Here is a 19,103-nt window from a genome sequence, read left to right as displayed (position 1 = left end):
GGGGGGGGGGGGGAGCCGGGGAAGGAGGGTTGTGGGGATGGTGGGAGGAAGCATGGGGGAAAAAATGGTTTTGATAGAGGTATGGTTTTTGCCTTCTGCAGACCATACCTGCAAGGAAACAAAGAATGATCAATTGAGTCACACCATCTAGACACAAAACATCCAACCCTAATCCAGGCATTAGTATAACAAATAACTTCCTCAAACTAAAAAAGAAAATAAAACCCATTACCATAGAGCCAATTCTGGCTTACAGTGACCCTATAGCACAGAATAGAGAACTATGGGACAGAGAACTAACCCTATGGGTTTCCAAGACTGCATGTCCTTTTTGTCTCAGCAGTTTTATTGGCACATAATTTACATATCACACAATTCAATCGTTCAACCATTCACTCATATCAAGGAGAATTGTACAATCATCCCCAAATCGATTTTAGAGGATGCCTCCTTCAATGGTTAAATTGTCTTTAAAATGAGTTGTGCCTTTACAATCCCCTCCCCTCTCCTCTTTGCTCCCCTCCCCTGCCTTCATTATAGTGTCCTGAAATCCCTTTTCCCTGGATATCACCTAACCCCTCACCCCTGTTTTCCCTATATCCCCTTGTATCAGCTATTGGTATGCAGCCCCAAGAGTGAAACTCTTTGTCGGACTAGAAAGCCAAGTCTACTGCTGTTAGATGGATGCTGACTCAGGTACCGTATATAACAGAGCAGAACTGCCTCATAAAGTTTCCACAGCTGTAATATTTATGGAAGCAGAGTAACACCCCTTTCTCCAGCATTGTGGCTGCTGGATATGAACTGCTTACCTTTTGGTTAACAGCCAAGCACTCAACCATTGCTCCAAATGGGCTCCTTACTCAGAAATATGCTTAGTAATCAGTAACAAAAGTGCCTTCATGAATCAAATACACAAAATGAGGTTCTTGGATTCGATTCATTATAAATTTATTGGGATGAGGGCATTAACAACGAGTATGGCTAATCTATGGCAAGCAGTAGAATCACAATCACTCAAATTAACACCTGCAATAACTTGGAATGATGTTCAGATGGGGGGTATTGGGAAATCAAATACCCTACAAACACTTCAGTGGCGGAATGATTTACTCACGATGGCAATAATAATGACGTTTGCATCTGGTTTCCTCGAACAACCCTTGAAAATATCCATAGGAAAACTGAAGACATGATTCCTGAAATACTGTACAAGACTGCCTCACCTACTGTCATCACGTTGATTCTAACTCATGTGCACCCTATAGGATAGGGTGCAACTGCCTTATTGGGCTTCCGAGACTGTAAATGTTTAGGGGAGCAGACAACCGCATCTTCCTTCGGCAAATACTGGTGGAGAAGAGAAGTTCCCTGCAGCAGCTCAGAAGGACTCCCACGTCCTGCAGAGGAAAGCATATGATGCGGAGGACTGGCCCGTGGTCTGATTGTAACAGTAGCAGAAGTAACATTCTACTTGAATTCTCAACTATTTCAGGCCTCTCAACTTAAACCCAGAACATGGCATAGAAATGGGATAAAAGGAGACCCTGAGTGATGAAATAGGAAAAGGAATGAGACTGAGAATATCGAGTCTGTAATACCATCCACCTCAAAGCCCTGTGAAGGCAGACCTTCCTATCCAGCTCTCAAGGAAACAGTGCTCCATTGTTAGTAGCTCTACTTGTATCTGGATTGTGTCTGTCCTTGTCCTCAGACACTGATGAGTGTTGGAAACCCAATGAGGCAGTTGTATTCTATCCTGTAAGGTGTCTGTGAATTGAAATCAACTTAGGAATTGACATACATTGACAATTAATTAATAAAAAATGAGATAACCAAAAGACCAAAATAGTATAGGGCAGCAGTTCTCAACCTGTGGGTTGCGATCCCTGGCTTTGGGGGTTGAATGACCCTTTCACAGGGGTCGCCCGATTCCATAACAGTAGCCAAATTACAGTTATGACGTTGCAACAAAAATAATGTCATGGCTAGGGGCTCACCACAACATGAGGAACTGCTTTAAATGGTCACAGCATTAGGAAGGTTGGGAACCACTAGTATAGGGCCTTCTCAAACCATTGACTCTAAATTTGAGGGTGGGAGGGTAATGTGTTGGCTAATGTACTGAAAAGCAGTTCTAACAGTGAGATCACAATTGAAGGAAGGTCTCAGTGGTAGCTTACTTTTATGATGAAATGTCAGAACTCCTCTCGTTTTTATTGAACAGAGGTTCTCCAACTTTAGCCAACATCAGAACCACAAAGTGGAATGCTTGAAAAAGATTGCTGAAATCCACCACCTGAGTTACTGATCGAATAGTCTAGGGTGGAGTCATTCATAGACTCTTAAAAAGTTCCCAAGTGAGGCTGAGACTTCTGTCTGAGGATCACACTTTGAAAGTCACTACGGTCAACCCTAAGTTACTTAAAGAGAAATATGCAGACAGGCAGGAACAATGCCGACTAGAAGACTCACTTCCTATAAGAAACCACCCCCTGGTGATTCATGTGCACCTTACGTTTGAGAAGTTGATTTTAAAGGCCGTGGGCAATGGAAATGCGGGTTGCATTGTTTATTATGCATAAAGGGTATGCCATCCCTTATCCATACCCGTCATCAAGGCTCATGTCAAAGAGTTATTCTGTTTTCCCAAAGCAGCTCTTTGTTCTATGTTGCAGCTCAACAAACTGTAGCGAGGTTTTGATTTTGTTTTGTTTTTTTCAGTTCCTACTCTATTTGGTTTAAATTACAATACCGAAAGTATTCAACCAGGTGAGCCAGTGTCTGCATAACGACCTGCAATGTTATGGCCCCATGTGATCCTTTCACTGTTTCAGAAGTGTTTACCATATTTTACCCAGATAACACGCACTTATGTAGGTTTGTGTTTGCTTTTTTGTACCAAGGGAAACTTCTATTAGTTTCCTATGCACTGTATGAGTTTTATATGCAGATGAATGCTATTTGTACAGGCATGTTATTTCTAAAAATACGGCATCTCATTACAAGCACATCTTTGTATCAATTTCTTTATCTAGAATGGATTTTCTTCTTTTTTTGACTACCTAGAAACTTACCTTGCCCTCAATTCTTTCATTTTTGGATCATTTCTTTTAAATCTAAACCATCTGCTACTCTGGTCACGAAACGGTGAAGGTTCTGAGAAATGGCATGGACGTGCTTGATTTGTGAAATAAAGCAATTTTAATATAAAAATGCATTTTTTAAATTCCCCTTAATATTTATCAACATGCACTTTCTTTTGTCCTTTTTGTAACTGAAAGTTTGTTTCATGTGCTATAGGAACTAGTAACAGTTATTTGATTCTTAAATTACTACATTGCTAAGAAATACAGGTGAAAATTATAGCTTTCTTGACATCTTAATTTGGCTTGCAAAATTTTAATTTTATTTATAATTGCAGTAAGTTATGTGTAGAAGGTGAATATTTCCAAGTAAGTCTCTAATTAATATTGAATCAACAAGAGTTGCAAAACTTCCCTCCTCTGAATTAAAACCAGGATAGTACACATTATAAAAACTACTATCTCTGGACTTCAAAACACCCTCTTGAAAGCATAAAATGTTTTTCTCTAACTTTCGTCAGGCTGGAGACAAAGTAAATAAAATAACATTTTGCAATTTCTGTAAGAAGCCTATTTTAATTCAGCTTGCATTATTTATTTGATTTTCAGAAAATAGAAATTACCTTTTTACTATGTGGAAGACACAGAACTGAGAAAATGTATTTCATTGGTGCATTGAATTAAATGTACTAGATGGTTCAGCGTTTCTTGTGATCGGTCTATTTTCCTATATTTTTGTGTATTTTTATTTTAAATCTTTCTTATTCAAAAATATTGAGAAAATACTTTAATGAGACTTTTTGAAAATGTTTAACATTTGAATGTATGTGGTTCCTTAATTATCAAACTTATACTATTTACTTTCTGTTTCATATGTGTTATGAGAGGAAAATGACAGAATATAATCTCCTATTACTTTTCTGATCTTGAATAAAGAGCAAAATCTACTGAAGGACCTAGGTTTTCAAATATGACCTCCAATCAATTACTATTGGTTTCCAAAGCAAATGATTGAAACATTTTGTCTATGCTGTCTCAATACTGTTTTCTGTAGTGTGCTAGTAAAGGTTCAGTGTCAACTTGAGTGGACCATTATTCTAGGTGGTTTGGCAGGTAAGACTTGGTGTCTCCCATGATGAGATCCCAAGTGTGTGGCCTGTTCCGATGGAAGTAGATGTTCTGTGTCTAAAACAAGCAAACAACCTTGACTTCTTTTGGCTGGATCTGGATGCTGCCTTTGAGGACCTCTCCTTCTTTGGATGTGAGCCAGCAGCTTGCCTTTCGCCTGTTAATCCTGGCAGAGGTCAGCAGTCTGCCATTTTACCTCTGGGCCTAGGATTCTTTGACCTCTGCAGCCAGAACTTAGTCTTCTCCCAGCCAATATTGGGTTCACCAACCCCTGCAGCTCTGTGAATCGGGAGCACCGCCCAGCCTGACTTCTTACCCACAAACTTGGAAATGGTCCACCTCGACAGCTGTGTGCATCATTTCCTTGATATAAACCTCTCAGTAGATCCATGTATTAGCTTCGCTAGTGGCATAGTGGGTTGTTTTGGAATGCTAACTGCAAGGTCAGCAGTACGAAACCACCAGCTCCTCAGGGGGAGAAAGACAAGGCTCTTTACTCCACAGAGTTATAGTCTCAGAAACACACACGGGCAGCTCTACCCTGTCCTAATAGGCTCACTATAAATCAGAATGGACTCAATGGTAGTAAGTTTGACTTTGGGTTTTTAACTTCACTGTGTACACTTCCCTAGAGAATTTAGTCAGTAGAGTCATGAGGTCATTGTGTATGATCTGCTTACCTTTCTCTTGACAGAACTTTGCCCTAATTTGTTTGACATTTGTTTCTTCAAATGCTTTTAAGAGTGATAACACAGTTTTACCTTTAGACTTCTGACCACTTGGCCTTTTTTCAGAGGTGCTGGAAATGCACATTGCTAGCATCAATGTTCTATAATCTATAGGAACATTGGTGGTGGGGTGGTAGTAGGGAGCCTTCCTGTGTAGTAATAGATTAGCCTTATTCCAAGAGAGATCTGCACATTGTTCTTGACTACAAAGAAGAAACTTTAAGTCCTTGGAGTGTACTTCCTGAAATAATATCTTTTACTGTGCTGTGTGATTTTTAGAGGAGTTGGAAGTTAAGGTTAATCACGTGGTTGGTAAGTCATGTCTACATAACTGAGCCTCATACCCCAGCTGGACACTAACAACTAAGGTGGGCTTCTCGGATTGGCAACTTTCCATTGCATATTGTCACAGTTTATATGAGAAATAAGCACTGTCTGCCCAACTCCATTTAAAATTCTCAAAGACTCTTCTGTATCCTATGACTAAAGAACAGCCATGAGTGTATGAACTCTCAGTGACTCTGTAAGTCCTTCTAGCAAATTAATGAACCCAAGAAGGGTGTGGGAGGCCATTTAACTTGCAGTTTTGTCAGAGGTGAGAGTGGTCATCAGGATGCCTTGTCTTGTAATTGATATCAGAGGTGAAGGTGGTCTTGGGGCCCCCAAACTTGCAGATGGTGTCAGGAGTGACTTTAGATTTGGAGATTCCTGAACTTGGCACTTATACTAAAAAATAATCCTGAAAAATTTATTAAAAGAGAAATGGATAAAGGACTAATTAATTATGTATCTGACTACATTGAATATAAACTTGTTTGGGCTCGATCTTAGACACTATAGAAATGGAGAGTATAGAAAACAAATGAAGGTGTTGAAAGATATGTCCGTTATATTATTCCTATCATTCATTCTATTCTCATTGCATTAAACATTTACTTAGTTTGTTATATCTCTTTTTGAGATTCCTCATTAATTGAGGAACTTCAACATATTTATTTTTAACAAGAGTCTAATGCATGGAAAAGGATTCTTGAGTATCAACACATTTGAAGTTTGTGTAGATGGTACATTTAAAACAAAAACTATAATCTTATTTTAAATTTACAAATCCTTTTTCTCTGGCTTTAAGTAATATACGTGCAAAAAATTAGAGAAACTATTTTGGTTTTTATTATTTACTTATGTTTTAATATTTTATTGGGGGCTCATAGAACCCTTATCACATATATAGCCATACATATATCAAGTGTATAAAGTATATCACATATATATCCATACATATATCAAGTGTATAAAGCACATTTGTACATTCGTGACCCTCATCATTCTCAAAACATTTGCTTTCCACTTAAGCCCCTGACATGAGCTCACTATTTTGTTTTTTACTGTATATTCTAGAAACTCATTTAATGTACTTTCTTTCCAAACTTAATATCATGTGCAGTCTTTAACAATTTCATTCCTTTAAAATTCTTAAAATATAATTAAATATCAGATACAAATATGTCAACATTTAACAGGGTAGACAAATCTACACACAGAACTCTCCTCCATTGTAGATATTTAACTATTTCAATTTTGTCAATCACACTATAAATATACAGGTTTGAATTCTTTAAAACTTTCAAATTCTGTTTAAAAGCCTATTCAAGTCTCCTGTTATTTGAATCACCCTCCTATTAGTGTTCTGATTCTACAGCTGAAGTTTAAATAATGAAGGAAATTAACATTCTCAAATAGAATCATTTTGTTTTTTTATAAAAAGGGAACTTTATGATTCTAGACTTTTCTTTATGATTAGTAGTAAATTACTTGATTGGGGTTTCTTCTAGATTTCTTTTAATACAGCTACAAATTAAGAGGTTGGGCTTTGTCATCTACTACGAGTCCTTTCAGTAGATGCCTTCATATCCGTTGTTTTGTTTCACTGAATTTTTCATGCAGGTTTTATAGCAGTATCTTTAATGATTTTGTTTCTCTGATTTCAACCAATATGTTGCTTTTTAACTTCAAATGTTTAATTATACACTATAATCCTTTCATTAGGTTGGAGGAGTAAGTGGGAGTAAGTGGGACTCAATTTTAACCAACACTGTATAACAATTATACTGTAAAATATGTATATGGTATGGTCGTTTCCTTTGTTTCAATATCATAAAATTGATGGTTTGAACATAAATCCTTAAAGTACTCTAAGAATAGAATATTCAGATTGCTATGAATCAGATACACTATGATTCACTTGAATTTTTTACATTTCTTTGTTTAGTCTGGCTGATATAGAAAAAATATGGAATCTCATACTTAGAGTCTTGCAAGACTGTAGTCAAAGTATTGATCGAGGTGACATTCTCATATGAGGGGGTACCCCAAAAAATCTGGAATAAAGCTCTACTGGGTGGAGCTTTCATAGTATGCATTTTTTCCCTGCTAGGCAAGCATTGAGCAACTCACTCTGAGTTAGTACACCCAGTGGCATCACCTGGGAAAATTCTCTCTGGTTACAATGTTTTCATAAAAGCCGTTTCACTCAAACCTTGTTTTTTGTGCTGGCTGATTTCAGAGAACAGTGTGGCTGTGAAATGTTATTTCCGGCTCTGATAAAATGCCACAGAAACTGTTGTGATGTTGAACGTAGCCTCCAATGACAGCACTATGGGAAAAACTCAGATGTATGAGTGGTTTTCTTGTTTCAACTAAGGTGAAATGTTGATCAATAACAAACTTTGTTCTGGACATCCATCAACTTCCCAAACTGACAAAAATGTTGACAAATTCATGCACTTGTGCTAAGATCAATGATGGACCACTGAAGCTATGGAAAAGTTCCTTGGGCTATCTTAGAGCTTGGTTCAGCAAATTTTAATGGAAGATGTGGGAATGAGAAAGTTCGCTGCAAAATTTATACGTCAGTTCTGACTGATTATTTCATATCAAGCAGGATGGCAATCACAATTAACACAAGTATCAATCACTCACAAATAAATCCTGTCAGTGTCTCCCCCCCATCTGTTCTTACTTACTCAGACCCATCAGAAAAAGGCCCTTTGGTGGGAGTTACAGAGACTATGGCTGATGGCTGGAGAAGCCACATTAAATAATGCACTGCACTGTAATATATTATATATAACTAAATATATGTTTGTTTTTAAATATGTTTATTTAAAAATAAGTGTTGTCTGGTGGATTTCTAATAAAAGTAACTCTATATGATTGGGTGGAACTGCTCATAGGACTTGTAAAGCTATAACTCTCAAAGAAGTTGACTGCCTTATAAATAGTTCTCCCTCAGTGACGCTTGGGTTTCAAATCACTGACTTTTTGGTTAGCAGCCAACCACTTAACAACTGTTTCAGAGCTCATATAAAGATCATCTATATGGGGATAAATAAAATAGTACTATTGCAAATTCATAGAGATTTTTACTAAAAATAACAAAATATAAAAATAGAATTTCTTGACATATCCTCCAGCTAGGTGAGTATCCACTTTGGAAGGCCATGTTTCCATCCCTCCAGCCCTTCCCCCATGGAAGCCCCTGCTCTTTGAGTCAGGCCACATCTAAAGGACTGGTCATCAGCTAAGGACACAAATCGTCTTCTGTTTTGCATGAGAAAGAAATAAATAGCTTGAAGATCATCACAGGAGTGTGAAAGGGTAATGCTTCCCAATGAACTTCTCCTAAGATAGCCCTGATTCTTTCAAAGAATGAGCAAACATATTGCCATGTTGGGCAAGGGGTGGGGTGGGAGGATGGAGGGGGAAGGGGGCACAAAAAAAAAAGTGCAATTTTCTTGACCTTTCTTCTCTGCAGTGCATTTTTCAATATCCTTAAAACTTCTCCAGAATGAATTACCATGATGATTCTTTAACCTTAAAGGAAACCTGTCCAGATTTTTTTGGCGGGGAGGGGGGATATTTAGTTATTCTTCACCAGCTCTGTAATTTGAAAGCATTAATTCTTCTCAAGTATTCCTTATTCGTTCTTTCATGTACATACGCAACAATTGAATTGATCATGACTTGGGTTTGGCTCACCTTAGACTTCAAAGTGACACTTTTGTTATTTAACCTTTTACAGAGATTTTATGCAGCAAATTTGTCTTTGCCATAAATTATTTGATTTTTTTTCCTTTTCCTTAAACTCTGTTTTAATGGGCCTCACCATTCTGTGACAAAAATTTTTGGTCAGTGTGTTCCCATTAAAAGGTATTAATTTTAAGAACTGATCACTTAAAACTGTCACACAAAAAGAAACAAATGGTTAAAGAAATTATCTATTTCCTTCTGAATGTTTTACTAGACATTTTTTTTTTTTTAATTATTTATTGGGGGCTCTTCCAACATTACATACATCAATTGTATCTAGCATATTTGTACATATGTTTCCATCATCATTTCCAAAACATTTTCTATGTGTCTTATGTTTTCTTTTTTTTTCCTCTTACATTTATTAAGGGTTTTGCACCTCTTGTCACAATCCATACATTCATCCAGTGTGTCAAGCACATTTGCACATATGCTGCCACCATCATTTTCAAAGCATTCTCTTCCCACTTAAGCCCCTGATATCAGCTCCCCATTTCTTCCCCCTCCCTCCCCCACACTTCCTCCCTCCCAAGCCCTTGAAAAGTTATAGATTATTATTTTCATATCTTACATCGTCCTTCATCATCCCTCACCCACTTTTCCATTATTCATCACCCTAGGAAGGAGTTCTAGATTGATCCTTGTGATTGATTCCCCCTTTCTCCTCCCACCCTCCCCTAATCCTCCTGGTATCTAGCTCTACCAGACATTGTTATCATTAACCAGTCTTTTAATATTAAGCTTAATTGACCAATTGAGGAAAACATTTCACGGAATGTTCTTCCACTGCTGCTTAGCTCTTTAGCCTTATGAGCTTTCTAAACATAATTGACATAGCCAGTTCCCTCAGCCTGATGACACAGCAATTGTCTATTTTCCATCTCAGTGAAATGACCAGGGGGACATTAGCCAGAGGAGCTCTCAACATCCATGCACTTATTAAGAACCAGATCGAAGTTTGGCAGCATAACAAACTTCAAAATTTGGGGGCTATATTTTAGCTTCTTGGTCACCAGAATGGTGATCAGTGTTCTCATAGAGCTTAGCAGATGTGCAAGCACTGTAAACTGTCCCGCACAAATACATATGTAGCAATGATTTGGTCAGATGTTTTATGTTTTAAGTAAAGCCCACTGCTTCTATTGGCAGGTCATTTTCATGGTGGTACTGCCACCACCTACATTGTCTTTGATAGAGACATTATCATATTGAACCCCGCATTGTTCCTAGACAGATCTTCCCTCAAAGCCTCCTGGTGCATTTCACCAGATTGCTTCATTGCTGATGTTGACTTGAGCAAAGGTGATCACCATATCCAGTTTGAGCTTACTGTCTCCACACTGCCCCAAAGCTAAATGTTAATACCACCGGTTCTGTAGACTTCTTGGAGAGGCAGATGCAGAGACTCAGCTGTACGAGCTGGTGGCTGGATGCAGTCCAGAGCTTTAAGTAACGTGGGTCATAAAGATGACTTTTTGACGGCTGCATTCTTGGCTCTTGATTGTGCATCCAAGTAAAATGAAATATTGGGCAACTACAGCAGTTTCTCATTTATCATGATGCTGCTTTAGGCCAGTTGTGGGGACTTTTGTTTTATAATCTATTCTGAAGGCTGCAGTCTTTGGTATTCGTCAATAAGTGCTCCGTGTTCTCCTCACTTGCAGCAGCCAAGGTCCTGTCATCTACTTATTTCAAATTGTTAATGAGTCTTCCTCCAAGCTCTATGCTGTTTCCATCTCCACATGGTCCATTTTCTCGGATTACTTGCTCAACATGCACATTAAGTATGTTAAAAGGAGATTCTCTTTTGGTCTGCACTTTGCCCTGACACTTACTCTGTTGAAACAACTACATCTGTGTTAGTCTGGGTAGACTAGAGAAACAAAATCATAGACACTCATATGTATATAAGAAGGAGGTTTATGTACAAGAACAATTGAACATTGAGAAAATGTCTCAGCCCAGTCCGGATCAAGTCCAATATTAGTCCATATGTCCATCACTAATCTATACATTCCTCTTCAGACTCCTGAAATAAATGCAATGATGCTGAATGCAGGAGGATCATAGGCCAGTGGGTTGGAAGTCTTGTGGACCCAGTGGCATTGTAAGCATCTCAGTGTTAGCTGGGGTCTCTATGTGGATTCTCAGGCTTCAGAGGTCTGGCTGCATCAGGGTAGGTCCATATGGCTTCTCCAGCTCCCAGGTCGTAGTGCCATGTGCCTTGTCAGTAGTGTCTCTCAAGAAGTGAGCGGAAAAAGTGGCCCCCACCTCCAAGGAGGAAAATACAGGAGTTCCCAGAATTCTCATAAAAAGGCCAAGCCCACACAGAGGCCTCATTGGCTATGACCCAATTGATAGACTAGACTCCACCCCTTCAATCTTGCTCCTCTCAAGTCCCCAATTGACACCAGATTATGTAACTGCCACAACATCTTTCTAGTATCAAATATAATTTGAGTTTGTATAAGAAAATTCAAATCTGCTTCAAGTTGGGAGTGAGTTGAGCAAATATTAGGCTCCACTGATATCAGAACTGAATGGGAAAGATATTATTTGGAGAGGAATGTAGAATGAATTGACCATTGAATATGTGAAGTATTTTTAAAATTTTTATCTAGAGGAGGCATTTCCTCCCTCCTATCTAACTCCCCAAAATAATTATTTTGGTCCCAAAGTCTTTGAATCTATATAAATCCTTCCTAACTGGTTATTACTCATAGACATTTACCAACATGATAACCCTAACTCTACAGCATAAACAAGAGTGAGGTTATAAAGACCTCAAGATACAGTTAGTTCCTTTTCTTTAGCCTTAAATGCCTTCCTTTTGATATATTTAAAAACATCAACAGCGATAACACAGCTCACATTTATTGAGCCATTACTGGATATCAGAAACTGACATCAGAATTCTAAAACTATTACTCCATTTAATCATTAAAGCTCTTCCATGACGTACATAAGTTAATGTACAATAAGTAAGGAACTTCAGTTGATATAATACAGAAGTTGTATGAATTCATAAGTAATTTCCCATATATTATAATTTGATTGTCTATGTATATGTACATGTATATATCTATATACACCTATATGTATATGTACCCTAAAATTTTTTGAGGAAAAAATTCCATTATCTTTTAACCTCAAACTTTTGAAAGTCATATATAAATGACACACTCATATATACATATATATATGTGAATATTTAATAATCTGGAAACATTTTCACTATTTAAAATTAAAATATTTACTATGTAAGAAAATTTTATGAAAAAAGGTGAAAATCGACTGAAGAACCTCATCTAGTGCAAGAAAGGTCTCTATCAATAGTTACCCCCACAGGTCTAAGATAAAGGAACTCTGTCAACCTGTTTGTTGAAGCGGTGAGTACACATGCAAGAACGGCAAAGATATTTCTCTGCATCCAAACAATAGATTAATGAAGAAAGCCCGATCCTGGATCAGGCTTTCCACTTGGATTAAAATGATTTCAATTCAAAGCAAATGAAATTATTAACTGACTGTGAAAACTACTAAAACATCTATCTAACTATATCTGTACTTTATTGTGTTTATGATATTACTTCTTTTATTAGAACATGAGGTTTCCATTTTCATTTTAATCAAGGAGCAAGCATAAAATGTCTTGTACTGATTTTATAGAAGAGGAAAATTGGAGGTCAATTGTTTTAAGTGATCTATTAATTTTGACACAAGTGTAGCTGGTAAGTGATGGATCCAAGAGTGTATTCTAAATCTGGAATATCAAACATAGCTCTCTTTCTTGTGAGTATCAAAATGAGTTTATTTTTTCCTGCTTGCCACCATTATTCCTTATGATGAAAGGAAATGTTCATGCAAGAAGAACCTTTTCTTTCAGTATCTGTACAGGCTGTACAGTTTGTCCCATCAGGGTCAACACCTGTTGAAGAACCGACCACTTTATTATGATGGAATACTTCTCTTTACTCATGAGTAATATTTTGCATCTACTTCTCTGAAATTGATTCAATATTTTTATTAGAATTGAGGAGTGCATATTATTCTGTCCTTTCTTTATCTTGGTTTTTTAATATTTATTTTAAATTATTATTAATTGGGAGTTAATAAATATATCATTCCAAGGTTCAATCACATCAAACAGTATTCTACAACTGGTACCACAATCAGTTCCCAAATATACTTTCATTCTTTTTCTTCCTGGAATCCTTGACATTATCTCCTATTTACCAGTCCCTCCATCACCACCACTGTACCCCCAGTCCCCTGAAACCCTTATTCTACTTGCTCTCCCTATTTGTTCAACAATCCTGGGTTTCATATACCGAAACACATAAAAACATATCACCCGACTTCTCGAGGGTCATCCCCCAATGACATAACACTTCTGCGATAAACCCTGATATAAACAAAGAAAAACAAAATTCGGAAAATGTTGAGAACCAGATCAGGTCCAGAGTGCAACAGAGAGGATCAGCCGACAACATTTTAACTGTCAAGTTAACTTTGATCTTCTGTACTCATCTCTCCAATGCACTCTATTTAGTCACTGCTTTCCTCCCATTCCTCAATTATGGACAGAGGGAGATCACCGGAGGCTTATTTCCTATGTAGATCCCACAAATGTATCTAAGGCTCCCACTGTCATCCCTAGCCTTTTGGAAACCAGATTGTTACAATTTAGTCTCTGATACAAATCCCTCCTTGACCTCAGATTATGTGATTTGTAATCCTTCAGTGCCTGATGATGGTGTGATTCTTCCATGTGGGCTTAGTTGACATCTCACTTAGATGGCTGCTTGTTTGGCGACAAGCGTTTCAGACCCCAGATGCTACTTTATCTCATAGCCGGGCACTATCTAATTTCTTCATTACATTTTGCTTTAACACCTATATTTTTTGTGTTCCCTTCCTGAGGGCCAGTATCAAGCAGAGCCATGATGTAAAAATGAATTGTTCTAAGATTGGAACTAGAATTTAGTGTGAGCCCAAAACATATTCCTGGATCTATGTTTTTGTTTGTTTTAACTGCCTTTGGCCTCATTTCAAAACCTCCCTGTTAATTTCTGGTGCAGAGCCTCATAGATCATCCGCCTGGGACACAATGGTTTTCCATTAATATTGTCTCTGATTAACCCATGGTAAAAATGTTTCTCCTTGGTTTTAAGTTTAAGCCTATGTGCTTTTATAGTTTAACTAGAATGACAGAATGCAAGAATGAAGGAATAGTTTTTACAGGAGGGAGAAAAAGCTTGTGATGCAGAAGTGGGACATGGGACGCATTCCCCCCAAATTTTCAAGTATCCTGCTGGTGAGCTGCTTATCAACCTGGCTGTGGATCAACCGGCCAAATCTGAAAGGCTCAGGGTCATAGAAGTTGTCCCTACTGATGCAGTATAGCTAATGGAAGACTGTAGCTCACTGCTAGCTTCAGCTTGGATATCTCTCTTCTGCAAGGGTTGGGAGAAACAGCTGGCGGTAGGACGACATCATCTAGGCATGCCAGAATGGATATCGATATTAATTGTTTTAATATTGTTCCTGGCATCCTATCAGCCTTGCTGTGCTCTTGTCCCTCTCTCCTTTAAATTTTGATTTAAAGCAGCACTGTCCATGAGATTCTTGGAAGGTGTTTGGCAATGGAAATAGTGTATTCTGGTGAAAGAATTTCTAAGTTATTTCTTTTTTATTCAACCCATTAGCACTAGAAATAAGTATTGCTGCATTTCAAGTATTGATGGACCCAGTAGCAAGTGGAGGAAAAAGAAATTTAGTGTGCTCCATGAAATTAAAAATAATAAAGTGCAACTCCAGCCTCTCTGGTTATAACCCAGTTACTTTATAAAGAAGAGGAAATATCCCCTTCCCATCACAAGCCTGCTTGGTGGGGATAGAAGTTAAAAGAACATTCACTGTTACTGATGATATGTACTAGCAAACCAAGAAATAACATTAGTTGACTTACCTGTGTCATGTTTTTAATATTTTTCTGGATGCAAAACAGAATTACATTTATTTTAAACATCTTGAAATACAGATCAACTTTCCAAAGGTCAGATATGTAAAGTATTTGCCAACAAGTTCATACTTATGCCTTGAAAATATTCTAGGGCAGTCCAGAAATTATCTTTACTTTACAAGTGTATTTTCCATAAATTATTAGCTTTCCATTTCTGTCAAATCGTAGAAACATCAATTTTCCTTAATAACTATATCTATCCATTTTTAGAATATGAAAAGTAGAAAAGACCCAGTCCCTTTTTCTGATAAGTATTCAATATGTGTTTAAACATTTTTTTCTTACTGTCCCAAATAAAGAATAATTCTTTTCAAGATTTCTCAGACAGAGAAAGCTTAATTAATAACATGTAAAGGAAATCTTGCAGGTCATAAATAGTCATTTGACTTTTTAAAATCCAAGGATTTCTTTCCCTTTCTTACTTTGTAATGGTCAACATTTAGGCTACTTTTGTGCCCTAAGAAAATGCAGCTGATGAGTTTTACATCTTATTTTTTAATGAAAATTTTTATTTTTGCATTCAGTATATATTCTTGAATAGCAAAAGACAGCAATGAGTTATTTCATTTTAGCCATCTGTTTTTGTGTGTTTAGTAGTGCACATTTTTATTTGAATGGCCATGTGTCATACTTGAAATGATTTCTATAAGCTATGGGGCCTTATTGTTTGATAAAGATTTCATTGTTCTGTGTGGGAGGGGGATTGCAATTTGAATTACTTCAGTCAGTGAAGTTTGCATCAGCTTGCATTAAATCTTTAACAAGTTAGGAAAGATTAGAGACCTGTTCTCTCTGCAACTCATTTTTCAACAAATACCTGCAATTCCGCCTACTAAAAAAGAAAACATATGACATAAGGCATCATGATGTTATTCTGGAATGTGCGTTGTTCTAGTTCAGTGCTCTGGACACGTCTTAAGGAAGAATGTCTTCTATTGTGTGTCTGCATATTAGTTTTGTCTTTCACATTCAGATTTATGTTTTATGGATCTGCTCAAAGATAACAAGCGGGGAAAAGCAGTTCTCACCGTGGGAGACTCTACAGCTTCTTTATCTCTTCCTTTCTCTTCTTCTCTATTTCTGGGATATCTCTTTTCACATCAGAAGTCTTACTGAGGAATTGAAGTAGCAGGCTCTGTTATTACAAGCATTTCTTTGTGTTCATGATAAAATCCAGTGATAACTCCTGTGAAAAGTGAGGGGCAGCGAGCGGAGCTGACTCATGTGGTCAAAGGGCAACAAGAAATAGACGATGAAACTCCCGATGGGTTTGCGCCTTTGCTTCCCCCTTCCTCTCCCAAACTATAATTTATAACAAGTGCAATAAAGGTATATTTGCCTTTTGACAAAGGATAGTTTCTACCTCGTGCTAGATGTCAAATATAATTTTTTTATATAAAGTGTATTTACCAGTCAGTTGGTGTTTATGCACATGTCTTTGAGAAGGAATGTATATGAGTAGAATGTGTTTTCAGATAACTGTCTTTGGTTTGCAGGTACGATTATAGTGGACAACATGCTGATTAAAGGGACTGCCGGAGGACCAAATCCCACCATAGAGCTCTCTTTAAAGGACAACGTGGATTACTGGGTGCTGCTGGATCCAGTTAAGCAAATGCTGTTCCTGAACAGCACAGGCAGAGTCCTGGACAGAGATGTTAGTGCTTTTTCTTTTGCATTTTCTTGAACCTCTTTGTTAAATCTTTATGATAATTTACTTTTTTATGTTGGTTTATTGATTGGACATGAAATTATCTTTCTATAATTCATGAAATTGTCTTTATATAATTGTTTCTGACAATATCAACAAAGGGAAAACAAAAGAAACAAAGCAAAGCAAAACCTTTGCTAAGTCCCAAGGAAAAGAATGAGAAATAAATGGAACATCTGTGTCTGAGAGAAGCATTATAGCCTCTTTTAAGTTCCTGGGAGCTTTTAGACTTCTCAACAAAGAGAAAACACAAAACAAAACAAGCAAACAATGCCATCCAATTGATTCCAACTTATAGTGAGCTGAGAGGACAGGGTAGAACTGTTCACAGTGCTCAGGACAAAATGAGCGATAACTTTTGAAGAAAGCATATTGCTTTCTGTTTTTAACCAAGGGCAATATGTGGGAGTCCCCCTTAGATATACATTTTAGGACAAAACGTTTGTGTCAGAAGTAGCAGGTTCTTATAAAGAGCTAACATTGGGTTGGTGGTGACCTTGTACCCGTACCGAAGACAAAGGTGGTGAGCTACAGGTCCCTGTGAATGCCTTAGGCTGACAGACTTCTATGGCATCTTGATTCTTACTTATCTCCATGCCAGTCAGACTTATAACTGGTAATTGTGTAGAGCCCTAAGAAAACTGAAGGGAGTACATAAAAGACATGCCTATTCCCAAATGTTCAGGTTAGAAAATCCAAGTATCAGATATTCTGAATCTGATTCATCTCACTTTATCACTGGGAATTAATGTTTTTTCTTAAAGGCATGTGGAATAAATAATATCTTGAGCAGTTCCTTTTCTATATATCAAGAATCTTTAAGAACTGTGTGGTTGGAAGATAGTATATAAGACTCTCCAGAGCTGGATGTACTGTCTCTGAATATTTGTAGTAGAAGATAGCAGTGGAGAACAGGAATGATAGAGTTGAGCTCAACATGGGTTCTTCTTCATCTACAAACAAACACGCACACAAACAAACATTATTGTTGCTCACATCCTCCCACAGATACCTCACTATTTATTTGCAACAAGGAAACATTGTTCACCACAGTTTACACAGTCAGCTGGGTGTGTACAAAGGTGGGCTGAAGATAGTACAGAATAGAAATCTTGGTCTTATGAAAGAAATGGTACAACTTGTCTAGATAGCATCCATCAACCTGCTTTATTCACAGAATGAAACATTAAACTTTTTTCTTTTATATAATCACCTAATATTTTTTGGCTTTATTAGTAATTTACTTTATTTTTGAACAATTTTTTATCTTAATTTGAGATTAAAATGATAACTTCTAAGTCAGACTAATAGAGAGAAATATTGCCTATCATATCAATGAAAGATGTTTCATCTCTCAGTCTATAGCATTTTAGTTTTAATTACTGCCCAACATTATCTTTACATTTTCACAACAATATATATTGGCATTCTTAATATTTTTATTTCTGATAAGGGAATTTTTAAAAACATTAGCTAAATAGCAATAGTATGGGAACACTTTTAAAATGTAATCGATCCTAAACTAGTAATTGGAAAATCGTGCTCAGATATCATTTTAAGAATACCCAGTCTGCTTCTTAATAACATTACTGAACTAATAAACACAAATATGCTTTCTGTTCAAAATGTTCTTTCTTATTAGTGATGCTATAGGTATGTCAAACTTACAATGAGCGCATGCAAGACATTTTCAGAGAACATCTGTTGCTTGAGGTGCCCTCCAGTTGGTTCCAAATCATAGCAACCAAATGTAAACAAAACGAAGCACCGCTAGGTTCTGCAGCATCCCGCACTTTGTCTTAGAGTTCAGCCCCTTGTAGCAACCTCTGTGTCAGTGCATTTCATTGGGGGCCTTCCTCTTTCCCCACCCCTCCTCTCTACCAAACGTGATGTCCTTCTCCAGGGACCTGTCTCCCCTGATAACATGTCCAAATTACACGAGAGATGTGTTGGCATCCTTGTCTCTAGGAGCGTTTGCGTGTAATTCTTCCATGACAGTCCGTTATATCTCCAATATTCTTTGTCAGCACCATAGTTCAAGTGCATAGATTTTTCTTTAGTTGTCCTTATTCAATGTCCAATTGTCACAAAATACCATGGCTCTGTTCAAGCTTATCTTAGTCATCTGAGAAAACTCAAGGGAGTTGTACTCAAGGCAGCAGATGCACTCAAGGCAAGCTGTCATTTGACCTCCTGGCTGCCCCTCCATGAGCTTTGATTGTGGAAGAGGGTTTTCTTCCTTTTCGGTCTTCTAACCCTAGGTCTTTGCACATTGAGTGATACTATCTTACTTCGCCTTCTCGAGTTGCCCTTTGAAATGTTCTTCTTTCACTAAG

At 37.4% G+C, this 19,103-nt stretch overlaps 1 protein-coding gene across 1 annotated transcript in view; it reads left to right on the top strand.

Annotated features, from left to right (window-relative positions):
* The window catches only part of PCDH15 (protocadherin related 15), a 952,716-nt gene that overhangs the window by 336,722 nt on the left and 596,891 nt on the right, over nt 1-19,103 (top strand). Inside the window, exon 4 of the mRNA XM_045291300.1 lies at nt 16,553-16,713. Within this exon, the coding sequence (XP_045147235.1) occupies nt 16,553-16,713 (161 nt within the window). The remainder of the gene's footprint in view (nt 1-16,552; nt 16,714-19,103) is intronic.

This window comes from Echinops telfairi, unplaced genomic scaffold (genome assembly GCF_000313985.2).
Source record: "Echinops telfairi isolate 266 unplaced genomic scaffold, ASM31398v2 ScPeMD7_70;HRSCAF=299, whole genome shotgun sequence".
Classification (NCBI taxonomy): domain Eukaryota; kingdom Metazoa; phylum Chordata; class Mammalia; order Afrosoricida; family Tenrecidae; genus Echinops; species Echinops telfairi.
The sequence above is the reverse complement of the archived record's forward strand: the minus strand, read 5'-3'. Positions and strand labels throughout refer to the sequence as shown.